The sequence below is a fragment of the Phoca vitulina genome, unplaced genomic scaffold (assembly GCF_004348235.1).
Source record: "Phoca vitulina isolate PV1807 unplaced genomic scaffold, GSC_HSeal_1.0 scaffold1, whole genome shotgun sequence".
Taxonomy (NCBI): domain Eukaryota; kingdom Metazoa; phylum Chordata; class Mammalia; order Carnivora; family Phocidae; genus Phoca; species Phoca vitulina.
Window position 1 is genome coordinate 6,963,527 of NW_022589704.1, and position 21,369 is coordinate 6,984,895.

General features: G+C 45.9%; 1 protein-coding gene across 5 annotated transcripts in view; it reads right to left on the reverse strand.

Moving 5' to 3' along the window:
- Window positions 1–21,369, reverse strand: part of DGKD (diacylglycerol kinase delta) — a 115,277-nt gene that overhangs the window by 31,706 nt on the left and 62,202 nt on the right. For all 5 annotated transcript variants that reach the window (XM_032396641.1, XM_032396563.1, XM_032396861.1 and 2 more), the window contains 7 exons: window positions 7,187–7,291; window positions 6,795–6,927; window positions 5,460–5,566; window positions 4,946–5,071; window positions 4,714–4,816; window positions 3,934–4,096; window positions 1,129–1,237 (listed from right to left, as the gene is read on the reverse strand). In XM_032396641.1, the coding sequence (XP_032252532.1) occupies window positions 1,129–1,237; window positions 3,934–4,096; window positions 4,714–4,816; window positions 4,946–5,071; window positions 5,460–5,566; window positions 6,795–6,927; window positions 7,187–7,291 (846 nt within the window). The remainder of the gene's footprint in view (window positions 1–1,128; window positions 1,238–3,933; window positions 4,097–4,713; window positions 4,817–4,945; window positions 5,072–5,459; window positions 5,567–6,794; window positions 6,928–7,186; window positions 7,292–21,369) is intronic.

Sequence of the window (21,369 nt, forward strand, 5' to 3'; positions counted from 1 at the left end):
AAAAAAAAAAAAAAAAAATGAAAAACGTATGTTGAAAGCAAATGACAAACTAGGAAAAATATGACCAACAAGGAATTTATATCCCTAATATAACAATAATCCTTAGAAATCAAATGTTTTAAAAAGGTAAATACCCTAATAGAAAACTAGGCAAAAAACATGAACATCTGATTCATCTAAAAATTCATAGTTAACTGAGATGTTTGCCTTCATCAGTATTGAAGAAATAAAAATCAAGCATACCTTTTTTGTCTACTTAGTTGGGAAAACTAAGAAGATGAGCAACAGACAGTGAAGGGGAAGGGGCAGCTTTTGCAGCATCAGGAAGATAAGCTGGCACAGCCCCTACCGAGAGCAACCTAAACCTCCACGGAGCAGGGAGGCAAGCCAACCTTGGCCAACGGCTCTGCCTATGGAAAACCATCACAAGGCTCTCTATTTACTGATGAGCATCACAAGACAAAATGCAGAGACAGGACAGCATGGGAAATGTGGGTCTGTTTCAATTAAGACCACAACATATCCTATACGATATATATACTATATATATATATATATATATATATATATATATGTGTGTCGACAGGAGGCCTGAAAGACAGTCACCAAAATGTTAGCGGCAGTGGTTAACGTTGGGGGGTGGGGAATGAAGACGATAGAGCAGAATGGAAAATCAATGAATACTTTTTTGTTTTCCAATCAGGAAAATCTATTTTTAATAGCAAAAAAAAAGAAAAGAAAAAAAAAAACGCGAGAGAGATTAAGTCCAATGAACCCTAACTGTGACCTGACATTCAAGTCTACTTCTGCCCCCTCCCCACAAGCAGGAGGCCCCAGGCAGCAGATTCTATCACTATCCAATAAAAGCTGGTGGGGTGCCATGGGATGGCAGTCCCAGCCAACTTGCTCCTGCCTGGGACCTCCAGGGACTAGAATGTTCTTTCGTAGCTCCCTTCACTTCTACCTGTGAAGTTCCCATTCCTACAACACAGCTCCTGAGCCCTGTGGCACCATTAGGCTGCCTGCTCTTCCCTCCGAGACCTTCACCGCACCCTGCCGAGGGGACAAGGAGCATCACGGAACCGCAGCATCACTCTCCCCTGGCTGGGCCCCTCCACGTCCATGTACCTGTTTATGAAGATTGAGGCTGTCGATTTCAGAGAGAACCCAGCCAACACTGCCATCCCCACCACAAACCAGAATCCGGAATGTATCAAACTTCTGGAATAAGCGTAAGCTGCAGAGAAAAGAGAATGTCAAAGAAATGAGGTTCATTCTAAAAGACAAATGATGGCCAATGAGTCCTGAGCCAAAAGGCCCCATCTGCACTCCTCTCGGCTGACCTGTGCCCCCGCTCAGCCCACTGAGCCACCCACCCACGCCGCTGAGCCACCCACCCATGCCTCTGCGCCCACTGCCCCTCACTCACATAGCTCAGGAGCCCTAGGCTGCAGGAGTCTGTCCACGCCCCTCCATCGCAAGTGTGAGACCCACCAAGCTCCCCTCAAATCTATCTCCATCTCCCTCCTGTGCTCCTCCTCTTGGTCATCTTGCTACACACGATGTCCCTTCAGAACACCCATAGCCTTCTGCTCATTCCTGACCCTCCTTATCCAGGTTTGTGGCTTCAGGGACCACACAGACACCAATGACCTTGCATGATGACCTCTAGATCTTCCTGAAGGGCAACACTTCACCCTCTACCAGAACGCGTCACTCCATATCCCACGGGCACCTCCTCGTCCTAAGCTTCCTTACTCGGAGAATGGCATCACCATGAACCCAGTTACAGGGCCAGACCTCATCACCCCCTCGGAGTGCAGGCCACCATAGCTTCTCTCATAATCCCTACAAGAGCCTCCTACCTACCTCATGTCTCCTTCGGGATACCTCCAATTCATGCCACCGGCAGGACCTTCCCAAAAGTCTGAGTGTCTAGCTTTATTCTTTTAAGTAGGCTTCATACCCGGCGTGGAGCCCAACATGGAGCTTGAACTCACAACCCTGAGATCAAGACCTGACTGAGATCAAGAGTTTGATGCCTAACTGACTGAGCCACCCAGGCACCCTGAGTGTCTAGCTTTAGAAGCTGCCACTTGTTTCCAGGAAAGGTTCAAAACTCTCGGCCAGGAGCTGCCTGCCACCTGCCTCAGCCCCACGGCTCGCGCAGCCGCACCACCACGTCCTCACCTCCCTGCACACACAGCCCCTCTGCCTAGCAGGCTGCCCGCCTCCTCTCTGCCACTCTTCTCCAACACCAGCTCAGCAGAGAAACTGAGACACTCTCCAGTCTCATTTGTATGCTCCTTCCCTGGGTTCCTAAAGAATCTGTACATCGCCCTGTCTCGTGACCTTGACTACCCGTTTGCGTGCTGCGCACCCTGAACACAAGGACCCCACCTTACTTGGCCTTGCATCTGGCAGAGTCCCAGCCAGAGGAAGTCCTCAGAAAACAAACAGGAATGAGTGACACAGCACGAAACTCAGGTTACCAACAGGGCTGAGGGCCTGAAGCAGCAAGGCTGCACCTCAGGTTGTGAGAAAAATGGCCACGTGTGTTCCCTTGCGACCACTGGCCTCTCTCAGGCCTTCCTTCTCTGAAGGAGATGTGACACGTCCAGGCTGGGAATCGGGAAAATGAAGCAGTATCTCCAGTTTTGAGGTGAACTGCCGGAGGTCAAGGACCTTACTGAACCAGCACCCACAGCACCTGTGTGTGCGGCTCCGAAGCCGGCTGGTCCCCCGTGACCTTACGGCCGACTGCGGGGCTTTGCGCGCACACCGAGACGCGCACTCGGCTGTTCTCAGGTCGTGCTGTGCGGCCAGCCTGCCCCGCCCGTTCCTCAGCCCCCACCCAACAACCCCAGTGCCCTGCTGGGTAAAGGCCCGGACTTGTTCGGGATACGAGGGCTTTTGATGATCCCGCCACTGGTCCCATTTTTTAACTAAAATGACTTTTTTTTTTTAAAGACTATCAAGCCGAGAGTGAATGTGCTCCCGCACACAGACCAACAGTTCATCAGTCCACCTGGAGAAATGCGTGGAGCACAGCCTCTGAGGGCCAGGCCAGCAAGCTGCCGCCCGTGATGCTCCCCAACAATGCCTTGCTGCCCGTGGGGACAAGCGACATGCCAGACCCCTAGGGCGCCGGGGGGCATGCTCCTCTCCCCTGCCAGGTGCCCAGGCTCCTGTTCCAGCAACACCTGGCTCCAAAACAACACACTCCTAGGAGCCTCCAAGGCAAATACACACCAGAGAACACGTTCTGCAAGCTCTTTCCACAACAAATATCCTGGACAATCTCCCTTCCAGGCAAGGCGGCCTCTTAGAGTTCCTACCTTGAACTGGTGCTGCCAAGCAAGGAAGCTAAGAGTTCATTCAAATGACACAACTCACAGCAGCAAATGTTCTCCACAAACTACACAATGTACAAAAGTAGAAAGAACACACCTCAGATCTCCAGCTAACAAATAAAAGCCGTAATTCCTTTGCCCCATACACTGGGCTTCACGTGTCTGCACGTGTCATGGGACCTGAAAGTACAGTGTACCTGTGAGGTAAGAGACCTCCTGTGCCCTCCCAAAATGAAGACTCTCCCTGGTGGCCCCGCTGGAGAAAAACGTCCTCCTCAGTCCCAGGCAGCACTACAAAGAACGGGGCGGACCTGCAATCACGGACGTAAGCACACGCCCATGCTGACGGATGCCAAGAGCAGGTAGCGTAACGGCAGGGCACCTGACTTAGAAGGGCGTCTGCACAAGTGACCTACACACAGGAGAGCTAGAAAAACACGCAGCTCTATTCGCTGTCCAACAAAGACTATTTTTATTTCCTATTTAAATCTGTCTGTATTTTTGAATCATTTTGTTCATGAGCAATGCATTATCTTCAAACATTTTTAAAACTCCAAGATCTATTTTATAACCTTCCTACCCGAGGTGTGGACCTCCGTTCATGAGGTCAAAGACTTGGGCGGGGTTCAGCAGCTGTTTGAATCTTCTGAGGAACTTCACACCCTGGTTGTCCCCACTTTTGGAATTGACAAAGACCAACAATGGGCTTGTGCAGGACGGAGGGCACGTGGCCTTCCAGAAGCCTGGATGTGAGGATGGAAAGGGAGAGGAGAAAATGAGAAAGCTATTCAAGATCCCGGCGGGGGCTCCACCATATAAAAAGCAGCCAACACCTGCAGGAGACCTGTAACTTCCACGTGCACACTCAGTCACCAGCCAGGGATCAATAAACATTCTTCCCCATCCCCATTCCCCACGGAGAAGGACGGTGGTCCCATGCAGTTTGACCTTGTGCTTACATGACTCAGTTTCAGAAAGACCATTCACTTCACTGCTGTTCTTCCCTCTTGCTCTCAATCTGGAGGAGCCAGTTCCTAAGATCTGCACCCCAGTTTCCTACCTTCTACCAAGGCCTGTTAACACACGTCATCTACCATCTGGACAGGTGAGCAGGTGCGGGTGAACACTGATCCACATCTGCGGCCAGATGGAAGCCAGCAGACGAAAAGCACAGCGCACGGCTCCCGTCCCAGTGTGCCCAACGGCCACAGGACTCCGTTTACCACCTCTATGCACGTCTTCTCTCCCCAGCTGCCTGGCCTGACCACTTCCCGACCACATCCCCAAATCACCAAGGTCACCCATTCTGGCACGGGGGAGGGGAGAACGCGGGTGAGCCAAGAGAGCATGAGGTACCCACCATCAGAATCGATGCTGTTGAGCGCAGTGGGCGGGATGACTGACACCTTGCACAGGCCCAGCGGGCACTTGGTTTGTAAGGACTCTTTACATGACGTGTGCACCTGAAACACAGCACAAGGGGTCACCGGCATGCCCCAGAACTCTCCCTGCCACTGCGGCAGTGGGCACCTGGGGGCCGGCTGAGAACGTACAGGGAGCGGGTACCCGCCTGTGTGGCCACGCCCACTCACCATGGCCTTGCACCAGAGGCAGCGCCAGTCCTGCAGGCGCAGCACGCTGCCACACGTCTTGTCGCACACCGTGCACTTGGCACTCACAGGCAGGTTTCCTTCCAGCCACTGGTGCGGCATGGCGATCTGCAAAGCACAGAGACGTGTGCACCAGGGACGTCCCCAGAGGCCCACACAGAGGCGAGGAAGCCCTCACACAAAAATGCTCTGAAATAAACTCAACCAAGACCTGCTCCTCGACACAAGCAGGGGGAAGGCAGGGTCTGCAGCGAGCTGCCCGGCACCCCACTCCTGCTGCCGGTGAGCACAGCACGACTCACAAGGGCTGGCCAGGCTGAGAGGCACAGCTGACCGTGCAGAGCCCCTCACACCCAGTGCGAGCAAGAGGAGTGAGCACAGGCCAGTGGGGGGGGGGGGGGGGCCTGGCCCCGATGCCAGCATGAGGTGGAGAGGGTCAAGGCAGGGTTGGCGGCCCCAGCACAGGGCCCTGTGGGCAGGTTCCCCCCATGCATACCCCGTCCTCGTCCTCAATGATGTCCTTCCCAATGGAGGCCAGCGTGGTCCACTTGCAGTTGTTGGTTGCACGCACAGCACACCGTTTGTGGGCCTTAAATTTGCACACTGAGAGAGAACAGACACGGGACCCTCAAGCCTCAACTTTTTCAAGCCTCATCCAGCACGGGGCTTCCCATGCTTGAGGAGGTGGTCCAGCAGGACCTGCCCTGCTCTTCTAGGACAGCTGGGAATGAACACGGAGCGCTCCCCGTGTTGTAAACTACACAGCGGGGGTATGCACAGAGTTTGAGCAGTGAGACCAGCAGCCGGGACAGCGGGAGTCCGTTTTGGGGGGCCGCACACAGGCTCTGACCCGACTCCTCAGCCCTGCCCAGCGACACAAGCACCACCGCGAACCATGCCGCGTGCACGGTCACCGAAATTTAGAAATCACAGGATTTCTATGTCTAAAAAATTGTCTCCCCCCAACTTTTATTAAGATTTTATTTATTTGGGGGCACCTGAGTGGCTGAGTTGGTTATGTATCCAACTCTTGATTTCAGCTCCAGTCATGATCTCAGGGTCCTGAGATCAAGCCCTGTGTTGGCTCCATGCTCAGTGGGGAGTCTGCTTCTCCCTCTCCCTCTGCCCCACCCCCCGCTTACACTCTCTCTCTAATAAGTAAATCTTAAAAAAAAAAAAATTTTTTTTTATTCGAGAGAGTGTGAGTGCTCGGGGGTGGGGGGGTGGGGGGTGGCATGGACAGGGGGGAGAGAGAGGGACAGGCAGACTGCGCTGAGCACGGAGCCCAACATGGGGCTCGATCTCACAACCCTGAGATCATAACCTGAGCCAAAATCAAGAGTTGGATGCTTAACCAACTGAGCCACCCAGGCGCCCTGCAACCATTTAAAATGTACAAACCAGTCTTAACCTCACAGGTCGTACAAACACAGGCAGCAGGTGGGAACTGGCCCAGGGTCCAGAGCTTGTCGGCTTCTGCTCCTGACCTCTGCCCTTGTGCAACCACTACAACCCACCCTCCAGACCTGGAAGACCACGTTTAATCTGTTTATCCACAGCTCAATTTTCCAAGGGGGTCTAACTACCTCGGGGAGGACTGATTTTCAACCTCTTTTCCTCTGTGTCTTTCATGTTTCCTCTTCATGCCTCCTTATCACCACCACTTCCCTTTTTACTTTGTTCTGTTACTACACAAAATAATTTATCAGACTCCTTAGTAGGTAAAATAAACACATCTGACTGATTTGTGGGGACTATTCAAGGGTTTCTAAGGCTTTGTCAAGTCAAACCTCAGGCCATGTTTCCCAGCAGACTAACACGCCCCTCGTACCTTCACAGGACAGCCCATGTGACGTGACCCCGGACAGAGCCTCCCGGCACACATTGCAATAGGTCGGCCTCGCATGGGAGCAGGCGTACCAATTGTGCATCCCTGAGAAATGGTCCATGCTGTACTGGGTAGGCTGGAAGAAGAAAAGAGGGACGGCAAAGATAAGGTGTCCCTTTGACATCCCTGAATGTGGTAACTTGAATGGGATTCAATAAAGCTTCCGAGAGAGGAGAAGAGTACAGGGTCAGCCAAAAGGACGAGCAATGAGCCTTAATTTTACAAGGAACATGCTGAGAAAGTGAGTGCCAGACTGCTCAGTCCACACATGGTGGATGCTGGATGGCAGAATATTAATGGGCGGGTAACAAGAAGGGATGTTTCTCTTTCCGGACCTCAAAGTGCTCCCTGTTCTGGACGGTCTTCAGTGCTGCGATCCACTCTTCCATTTCTTTCCTGTTATCGGCACACAAGATGAGCTTCCTACATGGAGTGATGACCTAGAAAGAAACAAATACAGGCGATAGAGCAATGAACAAAGGACAAATGCCAACAACTATACAAACTTTTTCAAAATCTACTTTCACCATATATATTTTTTTAATGAAAAATGATGGACTCGTTCAGATTCTCAATTGAACAGAACATACAAATGACCATCATGGGTCATTAAAAATCAAGAAACAATCAAATTTAGTTTATACATTCACTAAAAATCAACTCAAGTGGACATTCACCAACCACCTACCACTCAGACAAGGTAATAAGCCACAGGAAAATTTTAAAAAGGAAAGAAAACACAGTTGTTATCACTCCAAAGAGCTCACAAATTGAGGTCCAGCACCGGAACAGTTTAGGGAAAGTTGGTCCAAGTTACTTGAAATATGATATAAGCATTTCAAATGTATCATACATAATGTCCTTGTACAAAACCTGTACTATGTGACAAGAGAAAAACAACCAGCTACTACACTCAAGGGCCTGAACAACTTAACTGGAAATGAGGTCAGGAACCTGGTAATAATCAACAAATGAAAACTGTATCCACAATATATAAAGAGTTTTTACAAATCAATAGAAAAATCTTTCTTACCAAAAAAAAGCTATGGACTTGCATTTCAGAGAAGAAATACAAAGGGCTAATAAATGAAGAAAAAGATGCTTAAATGCTCTAGTCATTGGGGAACACAGATGAAAATGGCCAACTATTTTTCACCTATCAGACTGGCAAAGTTTTGAAAGATGGTAATCCAGTGTTGGCAGAAGTATGGGAGAAAAGAGTATAAACTTTTTAGGGAAAAATTTGACAATGTCTACCAAAATTTTAAGAAGTCGTAACATTTTACATATTTTGTTTTGTACTGATGTACAATATCTACATGGTTCCAAAGTCAAATCTACAAAATAGGTACAGTCAGAAGTCCAGCTTCAACTTGTGTCCCCCACAGCCTGGTTCCCTCCTTTCCCCACAGGCAGCTTCAAAAAAATAAGTACGAGGGGCGCCTGGGTGGCTCAGTCGTTAAGCGTCTGCCTTCAGCTCAGGTCATGATCCCAGGGTCCTGGGATCGAGCCCCGCATCGGGCTCCCTGCTCCGCGGGAAGCCTGCTTCTCCCTCTCCCACTCCCCCTGCTTGTGTTCCCTCTCTTGCTGTCTCTCTCTCTGTCAAATAAATAAATAAAAAATCTTAAAAAAATAAATAAATGAGTATGGTTTATCCTTCCTTTTTAAGACAGATGCAAACACATATATCTATTCGAATTTCCCTCTTTTTAAAAAAGTAGTATATCACACATACTTTTCTCCACCTTTGCTTTTTCATTTCATATCTATCCTGCCTACCTCTCCTTAGCAACATGAAGTGTTTCCTTACTCTCTCTTACAGCTGCACAGAGCTCCACTGGACAGAAGCACCGGAGTCTATTCAATCAGCTCCCTATTAATAGAAATCTTACGTTGTTGAAAACCCTTTCCTAGCTCAAATAGTGCTGCAATGAATAGCTTTTTCACTGACCTCACATGTTTCCTGGTGTATTTGGGGGAGAAGTTCCTAGAAGCAGAACTGCCCTGACAAAGAATAAGCGCATATGTAATTTTCCTGCCAAATTCCCTCCCCAGGGCTGGTGCCATCTGCATTCCCACCAGCAGTGTTAGGAAAATGCCTGTGTCCCCAAGGATTCATCCATAAATCATGCTACTTAACTTTTGGATTTTGGCCCATCTTTTAGCTTTAATTTATATTAGCAACCCTCAAATTATTAGATGATCATGTTTTTGGTTCAGGAAATTTAGAAATGGTATTTTATAAATTATCTCTTTGGTGATTTCCATAACCACCTATAAAGTTTAATCACAGAAGGGGATAATTAGAACTGGGTCACAAATGCATGGTTCATTCTCCCATGTCACGGGGATAACTACACAGAGGCCAGACTGGGAAAGCTGGGCGGGGGGGGGGGGGGGGGGGGGGGGCGGCGCTGGAGGACAGAGAAAACAGAGGACTGGAGAAGCTGGGTGCCCCTCCCGAGGGTGGGGGTGGCAGCTGCTGTGCTCTACATATGGAGAGCACCATGAATAGCCAGCCCATATCCCAGGATCTGCCCAGCAAAGCACATGCCGGGTGTCTGCTTTAGACCTGAGATTCCAAGACTATGACAGGCCAGGTTCCCACTCACAGAGAACTGACCCTGCAGAGAGACAGAAAAACAAGGAAACAATTTCAGACACTGTCACAGGCCCTGAAGACAAAGTAGTCGTGGGAATGGGGCTGGTGGGCGCTTTGTACGGACAGGGTGGTCAGGGAAGGCCATGGGCGAGCTGGCAACTGCCAATGGCCTGGGGTCGGTGCTTTAAGGAATTTTCATTGTCTGTCTATAAATCTCAGCAAATATTTCTTTATTATTCATTCTGGGATGAGTCCTAATACTTAAAAATTTTTATCAGTGTAATAAATATAGTTAGAGAAAGAGAATATACTTTATTTTGCATAAGTCAGAGATTATATTAAGAGTTATACAATATGATAGAAGAGTCACGGAAGAGAACAATGACATTTTTTATGTCCATTCTATTTTAGGTCTTGCGTCTGCTACTCCTGTGACAACCTTTACAAGATGAAGTGCTCACATTATTCCAGAACTCAGCTGTATCATCTGAGAAGATGGATCTTTGGGCCCATCATCTTCCATAAGCCGAAGGGGGGGTACTGTGGAATAGCTTTGTGAGTACTGGGCACCACAGGGCAGCAAGTTATAGACAAAACTGTTGTGTTTAAAGACAGGGAGTTAAGATGAAACAAATGATAGATGACATCACTTCCTCAATCTGTGTGATTGTTTACAGGGAGTAAACACTGACAGATAAATGTCCAAGAACCTGGTTTCAGCCTTTTTATTTTTTTTATTTTTTTAAGATTTTATTTATTTATTCGACAGAGAGAGGCACAGCAAGAGAGGGAACACAAGCAGGGGGAGTGGGGGAGGGAGAAGCAGGCTTCCCGCGGAGCAGGGAGCCCGATGCGGGGCTCGATCCCAGGACCCTGAGATCATGACCTGAGCCGAAGGCAGACACTCAACAACTGAGCCACCCAGGCGCCCCTCAGCCTTTTTAAAAAAACTCCTACTTGTGCAGGTTTGAAGAAGCCTCAGACAGACAGATTTGAACCCTACCCGGCCACTGACAGGCCAGGAAACATGGGTAGACTGTCATCGTTTCTATTCTGGAAAAGGAGGAGGAGAAAAGTTAGCTACCTGGGTTGTTATGGGACCGAAAGGGACCCATGTGCACAGGACTTACACAGGACCGACACATGGCTTTAGGTCACTCTTCCAGGTCTGAAGTCCTGATGAGCTGTGTAACCCGGAGCATCCACCTCCCCTCCTCGTGCCTCCACACACCCTCTGAATGCAGGGGCTGTCATGTCAATGTCACACCCCAGTGCTGTCCGAGGGTGGAAGCATGCTCTCACACATACACACCAGTGCTGCTTCAGGCTCTGGGGCCTGATCTGAGGGCATTATCTGTTTGATAGGACCATGTGACACCTCCCTCCTGAGACCGTTCTAGTACCAACAGTCCATGTCTCAGATCATGAGAATCGTCACAGAAGACTCCCACCAAATAAAAGTCTATCTCCGCTTCTCTCCCATCATGTTCTGTCACCTTTGAGACAGAATCCGTACTTCTTAGTGGTCCACAAGACTGGTCATGACTCCATCGCCTTGAAAGATTCCTCCTCACCCTGGTCTCCTGGCAAGGTCCTCAACAGCCTTCTGGCCCTGAGGAAGCTTCCCAAACACCAACTAGCAGTGTCGCACACCCCAACAAAGGCTCCTGCCTGTCCCTCTTTGTTTCCCTAACACCAGCCTGGGGCCAGTGCACAAAAAAGGTGGAGATGGAAGGGTCTCCTCAGAAGAAAAGGAAAATGAGCAGCTGCTAATAAAAGAGCTGTCCTGGACAGGGTTTCTTATTCAGTTCCTTGATTTGGGAGACAGAGTGGGCAGGACAGGCCCCAAGAGAGAAGCAGGTGCTGGATGAGACCTCTCCTGGCTGCTCACCCCGCTCACCAGGACAGGAAGAAGGCAGGAAGAGATGTTCCTAGAAATAATAAAACTGTCCCTCTGTTTGGATTGCAGCCAAGACCACAACTCTTAGAAACCAAGGAATGGTGCAAAAAAGGTGAAACTATACCCACTATTCCCAAAATCTAGCCTTCACACAGAAAAGGCTTTAGAGACCAAAAATGCTCTCTATTTTTCAAGCAAAGAAATGGCTCACATAACTAAATCAACTGAAATGGTAAACGCAAATTAAAAGTAGGGTCACACATGAACTTGACAGGACCAATCAGTGACATCACAGAGAGTCAGTGATGAATAAGCAGACTTGGTACCGAGGGAGGGGACAGAGTAATACTACAGAGGAAGGTGACAGACCACGTCATGGAAACCCACTAACTGGAGAGTGAAAGCACACTGTGGACCTTGAAGCTGGCAAGACAAGAGAGACTGAAAGAGAAAGGATATCACAGAGAAAATGGTGGAAGCATTTCTCTCCTAATCTGAGGAGGCAGGCCAGGAAAGCAGTAAACCAAGGTGAATCTTCAGGCACTTACTGAAATTCTCCTGAGGGTAAGAGAACTTAAAAATCAGTAAGAAAAGGGGCATCTGGGTAGCTCAGTCAGTTAAGTGTCTGACTCTTGGTTTTGGCTCAGGTCATGGTCTCAGGGTAGTGGGATGGAGCCCCGCATCGGGCTCCCAGCTCAGCGTGGAGTCTCCTTGAGATTCTCTCTCTCTCAGGCACCTGGGTGGCTTAGTCAGTTAAGTGTCTGCCTTCAGCTCAGGTCATGATCCCAGGGTCCTGGGATCGAGTCCCACATTGGGCTCCCTGGTCAGTGGGGAGTTTGCCTCTACCCCTCCCCCTGCTTGTGCTCACTCGCTCTCTGTCTCTGTCTCTCTCTCTCACAAAAATAAATAAAATCTTAAAAAAGAGAGACACTCTCTCTCTCCCTCTGCCCTTCCCCCCGCTTGTTCTCTCTCTAATGAATAAAATCTTTTCAAAAAATTGAAAAATAAAAACAATCACTAAGAAAATAGGCCAACTAACAGAAAAATGGACAAAACACTCGAACAGTTATTTCACAACCAATAAGGCACATGAGAATGCACTCCACCTTGTTAGTAATCTAGAACTGGACATTAAAATCCCAGCATGGTGTACCTTTCACAGTGGCTGAACTGAAAAATATGGACAACATCAAGTATCGGTAAGGAAGTAGATCAACTAGAACAACCATACAATGCTAGTAGGAAGGCAATTTGGTGCAATGACTTTGGAAAACAGTAAAGCTGAACTCATGTACACCCTATGGCCCAGCAATTCCACCTAAACACTCCTCATCAAAACACACACAAATGTTTACGGCATCAGTACTATTAACAGGCCTACAATGAACACAACCCAAACACCCAGCACTGGTAGACTAGATAAATATACTGTAATGTACTTATATAACGGAAAACCACAGAACAATGAGAACAAACCATCTACTGCTAATAACACAATGTATTTTACAATACTGAAAGAAAGAAGCCAGACACAAAAGAACATTTACTGTTTATATAATTTCATACGCATATATAAAGTTAAGATAAACCAGGCAAAAGTAATCGATGGTGTTGGAAGCTAGCTGCTTCCAGTAGCTGCTTCTGGGAACAAGGGTACATGGGAGAACTACTGGAGGCTGCTAATGCTGTGCCTTTATCTGGAACATCCATCAAGCTGTGCACTTGTAGTAAGTGTACTTCTCCATATGTATGCTCTATTTCAGTAAAAAGGATACAGAATTTGGAATAAAACCAACCATATAACTGAATCAAAAGAAAAATGGCACAGCTGCCCAGACTCTTAAATAAAGTCTGGTTAGAAAGCCAAGTGTACAAGAAATAGGCAAAAGAAGATGGAAATGTGCGAATGAACACAAGAGACTAGCAGAGCTATTCTAAAACAGTGTTAGAAATAGATCCAGGGATGGGGCGCCTGGGTGGCTCAGTCGTTAAGCATCTGCCTTCAGCTCAGGTCATGATCCCAGGGTCCTGGGATCGAGCCCCGCATCGGGCTCCCTGCTCAGCGGGGAGCCTGCTTCTCCTTTTCCCACTCCCCCTGCTTGTGTTCCCTCTCTCGCTGTGTCTCTCTCTGTCAAATAAATAAATAAAATCTTAAAAAAAAAGGGGGGGGGGGAAGAAAAGAGATCCAGGGGCACCTGAGTGACTCAGTTAACCATCTGACTCTTGATTTTGGCTCAAGTCATGATCTCAGGGTCATGAGATCGAGCCCTGTGACCAGCTCTATGCTTAGTGCAGAGTCTGCTTGTCTCTCTCCCTCCCCTTCTGCCCCTCCCCCGGAAACACTCTCTCTCTCAAATAAATAAATCTTTTTTTTTTTTTAAAGATTTTATTTATTTATTTGAGAGAGAGAGAATGAGAGAGAGCACATGAGAGGGGGGAGGGTCAGAGGGAGAAGCAGACCCCCTGCCGAGCAGGGAGCCCGATGCGAGACTCGATCCAGGGACTCCAGGATCATGACCTGAGCCGAAGGCAGTCGCTTAACCAACTGAGCCATCCAGGCGCCCTCAAATAAATAAATCTTAAAAAAAAAAAAAAAAAAAAAATGGACCCAAACACAGGGGAAAATGTTTAGTCTTACTCATAAGATAAATGCAAATTAAAATTACTAAATACTTTTCTTTTTAACCTACCGATTCATAGAGATCAAAAGTTTGATAACTTGCCCTGTTGACTCTCATATGTTATAGTATAAATTAGTACAACCCCTATGAGGAACATTGGTGAAATCAAGCAAACTTTTTTTTTTTTAAGATTTATTTGAGAGAGAGAGCATCCGCATGTGCACGTGTGAGGAGGGGGAGGTGCAGAGGGAGAGAATCTTCAAGCAGACTCCCCCCTGAGCACAGAGCCCAACATGGGGCTCGATCTCCTGACCCATGAGATCATTAACCTGAGCCAAAACCAAGAGTCTGACGCTTAACCGACTAAGCCACCCAGGCGCCCCAATCTAGCAAACTTTAAAATATATATCTTTGTCTTAGAATAGTGCTTCTATAAATTTATCCAACAAATACGTCTTCATGAGAACTGCCATATATAGTATATACGGGGTTATTCATGGCAGCACTCATTGTAAAGACAGTAAGAGTGAAAATAAATACTGATCAAGGTAAGCCCGGTAGAGACTGGCTACATAAATTGTGGTGCATTCATACAATGGAATACTACACAGCCACTAAAGAGACTGAAGCTACTTCTTCATGCACTTACAGGGAACAACCTCTCAGATGTATTGTCAAGTGCTCGATGCAAACTGCAGGAACAATGTGGGTGAAGAAGGAAAAAGACTAGTTGCCTCTAATGAGGGGACCACTGAGAGCTGGGAAACCTCCTTTATATACCTTTTATCCTTTAAATTTCTGTACCACATATGTAAATTATTCATTTAAAAAGAATATTAAAACAAATAAAGCTTTGTGATTGATTTCTAGTTCCATAACATTGTGGTCAGAAAAGATGCATGGTATGACTTTGATTTTTTTTTTTGCATTTGTTGAGACTTATTTTGTGGCCTAATATCTCATCTATTCTGGAGAATGTCCCATGTGCACTTGAAAGAATGTGTATTCTGCTGTTTTAGGATGGAATGTTCTGAATATGTCTATTAAATCCACTGGGTCCAGTGCAGAAATTTGGAAAGACCACAAATACATGGAAGTTAAACAACATGCTACTAAACAATGAATGGGTCAACCAAGAAATCAAAAATTACATGTGAACAAATGAAAATGAAAACACAAGAGTCCAAAATCTTTGGGATGCAGCAAAAGTGGGTTCTAAGAGGGAAGTCTATAGCAATACAGGCCTATCTCAAAAAGCAAGAAAAATCTCAAATAAACAACCCAACCTTACACCTAAAGGAGACAGAAAAAGAACAATCAAAACCAAAACCCTGCAAAAGGAAGGAATTAATAAAGATTAGAGCAGAAATAAATGATATAGAAACAAAAAAACAAAAAACAAAAAACAAAGCAATGAAACCAGGAGCTGATTCTTTGAAAAGATCAGCAATATTGAAAAACCTCTCACCAGATTCATCAAAAGAGAGAGAGAAAGAGAGGAAAAGAGGACTCAAACAAAATCACTATTGAAAGAGGAGAACAGCCAAACCACAGAAATACAATTATAACAGAATATTATGAAAACCTATATGCCAACAAATTGGACAACTTAGAAGAAATGGATAAATTCCTAGAAACATATAAACTACCACAAATAAAGTAGGAAGAAATAGAAAACTTGAGCAGACCAATTACCAGCAATGAAACTGAATCAGTAATAAAAAAACTCCCCAAGGGGTGCCTGGGTGGCTCAGTCATTAAGCATCTGCCTTCGGCTCAGGTTATGATCCCAGGGTCCTGGGATCGAGCCCCGCATCGGGCTCTCTGCTCAGCGGGAGGCCTGCTTCTCCCTCTCCCACTCCTCCTGTTCTCCCACTCCTTGCTGTCTCCCTCTCTGTCAAATAAATAAATAAAATCTTAAAAAAAAAAAAAACCTCTCCCAAAAAAACAAAAGTCCAGGACCAGACGGCTTCACAAGCAAATTCTACCAAACGTTTAAAGAAGAGTTAATACCTATTCTTCTCAAACTCTCAAAGCTTCCAAATTTATTCTATGAGGCCAGTATCACCCTGATACCAAAACCAGATAAAGACACCACAAAAAAAAGAGAACTACAAGCCAATATTTCTCATGAATAAAGATGCAAAAATCCTCAACAAAATATTAGCAAACCTAATCCAACAATACATTAAAAAAAAAGTCATACACCACCATTAAGTGGGATTTATTCTCAGGATGCAAGGTGGTTCAATATTTGCAAAACAATCAATGTGATATGTCACATCAGGAAGAGAAAGGATAAAAACCATATGATCAATTCAACAGATGCAGAAAAAGCATCTGATGAAAGTACAACCATTCATAATAAAAACCCTCTGCAAAGCAGGTCTAGAGGGAACATACCTTAACATAATAAAGTCCATATATGAAAAACCCACAGCCAACATCATCCTCAATGGTGAAAAATACAAGAGCTTTCTTCCTAAGGTCAGGAGCAAGAAAAGGATGTCCACTCCCACTTTTATTCAACATAGTACTGGAAGTCCTAGCCACAAAAATCAGACAACATAAGGAAATAAAGGGCGTCTAAATTGGTAAGGAAGAAGAAAGCTCTCACTATTTGCAGACGACATGATACTACATATAGAAAACCCTAAAGACTCTACAAAAAACTACTAGAACTGATAAATGAATTCAGTAAAGTCGCAGAATACAAAATCAACATACAGAAATCTGTTGCATTCCTATACACTAATAATGAAGCAGCAGAAAGTGAAATTAAGAGAACAGTCCCATGGGACGCCTGGGTGGCTCAGTTGGTTAAGTGTCTGCCTTCGGCTCAGGTCATGGTCCCAGAGTCCTGGGAATGAGTCCCACATCAGGCTCCCTGCTCAGCAGAAAGCCTGCTTCTCCCTCTGCCTGCCGCTCCCCCTGCTTGTGCTCTGTCTCTCTGACAAATATAATGTTTAAAAAAAAAAAAAAGAAAAGAAAACAGTCCCATTTACAATTGCATCAAAAAACAATAAAATATCTAGGAATCAGCTTAACCAAAGAGGTGAAAGACCTGTACTCTGAAAACTATGAAACAGTGATGAAAGATATTCAAGACAATGCAAAGAAATGGAAAGACATTCCATGGCTCATGAGTTGGAAGAACAAATATTTTTAAAATGTCTATACTACCCAAAGCAATCTACAGATTAAATGCAATCCCCATAGGCGCCTGGGTGGCTCAGTCGTTAAGCGTCTGCCTTCGGCTCAGGTCATGGTCCCAGGGTCCTGGGATCGAGCCCCACATCGGGCTCCCTGCTCAGCGGGAAACCTGCTTCTCCTTCTCCCACTCCCCCTGCTTGTGTTCCCTCTCTCAATGTGTCTCTCTCTGTCAAATAAATAAATAAAATCTTTAAAAAATAAATAAATGAATGAATGAATGAATGCAATCCCCATTAAAATACCAATGGCATTTTTAACAGAACTAGAACTGACTAATGCTAAAATTTGTATGGAACCACAAAAGACCTCAAATAGCCATAGCAATCTTGAAAACTAAAATGGAGGTATCACAACTCCAGACTTCAAGTTATATTACAAGCACTAGTGATCAAGGGCGCCTGGGTGGCTCAGTCAGTGAAGCGTTTGCCTTCGGCTCAGGTCATGATCCCAGGCTCCTGGGATCAAGCCCCACATCGGGCTCCCTGTTCAGCGGGAAGCCTGCTTCTCCCTCTCCCTCTGCCTGCCACAAATACCTGTGCGCTCTCTCTCTCTCTGTCAAATAAATAAATAAAATCTTAAAAAAGAAAAAGCAGTAGTGATCAAAACAGTATGTACTGGCATAAAATAGACACATAGATCAATTGAATAGAATAGAAAACCCCAAAATAAACCCACAATTATATAGTCAATTAATCTTCAACAAAGGAGGCAAGAATATGCAATGCAAAAAAGACTGTCTCTTCAACAGACGGTGCTGGGAAAACTGGACAGCTACATGCAAAAGAATGAAAGTGGACCATTCCTTTCACCATATGCAAAAATAAATTCAAAACGGATTAGATCTAAATGTGAGACTTGAAACCATAAAAATCCTTGAAGAGAGCACAGGCAGTAATTTCTCTGACATTGGCCGTAGCAACATTTTTTAGATTTCTTGAGGCAAGGGAAATAAAAGCAAAAATAAACTATTAGGACTACATCAAAATAAAAAAGTCCTGCACAGTGAAGGAAACAATCAACAAAACTAAAAGGCAACCTACTGAACAGGAGAAGATATCTGCAAATGACATTTCCAATAAAGGGTTAGTATCCAAAATATATAAAGAACTGATACAACTTAACCAAAAAAAACCCCAAATAATTCAATTTAAAAATAGGCAGAAGATCCAGACAGACATTCCTCCAAAGAAGACATACAGATGGCCAACAGACACACGAAAAGATGCTTGACATCACTCATCATCAGGGAAATGCAAGTTAAAACCACAATGAGATATCACACCTCACACCTGTTAGAATGGCTAAAATCAACAACATAAGAAACAACAGGTGTTGGCAAGGATGAGGAGAAAGGGGAACCCTTCATGCACCGTTGGCGGGAATGCACACTGGTACAGCCACTGCAGAAAATAGTATGGAGGGTCCTCAAAAAATTAAATAGAACTACCCTAAGATCCAGTAATCACACTACTGGGTATTTACCAAAAAAATATAGAACATTAATTCAAAGGGATACATGCACCCCTATGTTTACTGCAGCATTATTTACAATAGCCAAACTATGGAAGCAGTCCAAGTGTCCACTGAAAGATGAATGGATAAAGAAGATGTGGGGGGGGTGTGTGGGTGTGTGTGTGTGTGTGTGTGTACACACACAATGGAATATTATTCAGCCATAGAAAAGAATGAAATCTTGCCATTTGCAATAACATGGATGGAGCTAGAGAGTATAATGCTAATAAGCGATGTAAGTCAGACAGAAAGACATATACTATATGATTTCACTCGTGTGGAATTTAAGAAACAAAACAGATGAGCAAAGGAAAAAAAGAGAGAAACAAACTAAGAAACAGAGTCTTAACTATAGAGAATAAACTGATTACTAGAGGGGAGGTGGAAGGGGATGGGAGGATGGGGGAAATAGGTGATGGGGATTAAAAAGTACATTCATCATGATGAAGAATAAAATAATATAAAACCTTAAGTTTATAATATATGCTAAAGGCTCCAAAACAAAGCTTTAGAAGTTTTATTTGAAATGAGAACTCTTGCTTTCATACAAATGATCTTCCAGGAAATAGGAGAAAACACTTAGCTTCTCCAAACAAGTCTAAGACACCCCAGCCAGACATATATCTTCCAGTGGCCTGGGAAGAATTAACCAAGGAGGTCATTAAACTACAAGCAATGATCTTTGAGAGACCAAGGTGAAAAGGGCGACGTGCCAGACACATACAGAAGTGATGCTTACTGAAGAACGTGGACTTGAAATATATACGCACTAGCTCCTATGACAGGGACAGCAACAGAGTGTCAGATGACAGTGGCAGCCACCAGTCGGGCACTTAGTAGTCTCAAGAAATCTGCTGCGTGTTTACAGATATTTGCACACTACATCTTCTCCACAACCTTATAAAGCAGGTGTTGGGAGAAGAAACTGAGGCCCTACATCCCTGGGGTTAAGGAAGCAGGGGTCGAGACACCAGGCAGGCTGGCTCCTGACCTCTACCCAAGAGCAGCGTCCCACCTGGATTCCCGGCCAGGCACGGAGGGCCTGAGGTAGGGGAGGAACCGGCACTCGCCAAGAGTCCTCCCGGGCTCTCAGAACATGCAGTGTCTGGCACAGTGCATTTCCTTTTTGGCAGGGGCACTGGACTGGAGCATCGGGGCAAGGACGACAGGGACAGTTCACTGAGTCATCTGCCCGCTGCCCTGCCCACTCTGACCAGGTTCCCCACGAGTGTTCAACCAGAGGGTAGAGAAAGTAGGTCTGGAGGATGATGACGAGGGCAGTCCCTGACTCACCAGCCACATCCTGTCCAGCAATTCCTAATCACAGATTTATCTGGATGTGCCTCTCATTCGTAAATGTGACCTTAAATGACAAAAAGATCACGATCCTGCAAACTCTGTCATGCTGGAACCACAGGCCAAACCAAACAACCTGAATAGTAATAAACACGAAGCTCTGGGCTTGAGACGGTCTGAAAGCCACGACGAGTGGGGGAACAGACACGCAGCTCGGACTGAGGGCCGCTCAGACACTGTCAGATTTGCCGGTCCAAAAAATAATAAAAGTAACAAGCAGACTTCTGCTTCCAGGAAGAAGCTTAGACATATTTTTTTCCTATTCCTCTAAGTACAACTAACACCCTGGACACTAGATATTTTAAAAATATGAGAAGACTCTGGAAGGTGGAGAGAAGAGGGCAGACCAACTACAGGCCTCGGGGTCTCAGAATGACATGCAGCAGAGCTCCTGGGGTCTCTGTTGGCCTCAGGCATCCTACAGCGGAGCTGAGGAAGCCAGCAGCCAAAGACTTAAAAAGTCCACCAAAAGCCTGCTCTCTCTAGCCATGGGACCAGGAAAGGGGCAGCCTAACAAGGCAGAAATCAATAGTAGAGTTGCCAATAACCACTCTACTCCAGCCAAATACCACAGAAAACACTGTGGCCCTCACCCCCACTGTGCCAGGCAGAAATGAGGCACTCCAGCACCCCAGTGCATAGTGTCCAGAGAAGACCAAGTAGAAACGTCCATCCCTGCAGGCCACACCCCAGTGGTGTCAGGGGATGTACGGAGAAACTAAGCACAGCGAGAGGCATTCCACCTCATTAGCCAGTACGGAAATGCTGATTAAATCACAATGCACTATTACTATACACCTACTAAATGGCTTAAAATAAGAAACAGTGACAACACCAAATGCTGGAGAGGATGTGGAGAAACTAGCTCACATTGTTGGTGGGCATGTAAAATCATACAGCCACTCTGCCAAACAGTTTGTTGGGCAATTTCTTAAAGAACCAAACATGCAGCTACCGTAAGACCCAGCAATTCCATTCCTGGGCATTTATCCCAAAGAAATGAAGACTTGTGTTCACACAAAAACCTGTCCACGAATGTTCATAGCAGCTTTATCTGCAATCACCAAAAACTGGAAACAACCCAGGTGTCCTTTAGTGGTAAATGACTGAACACACCATGGCACACCCATTCCATGGAATATTAGGAAGAAAAGGCAACAACTATCATACATATAACAACAACTTGGGTGGAGCTCCAGGGAGTTATGTTGAATGAAAAAAGCCCATCCCCAGAGGTTATATACTGTATGTTCCCATTTATACAGCATTCTTGAGATGACGAAATTACAGAAATGAACAGATCCGCGGCTGCCG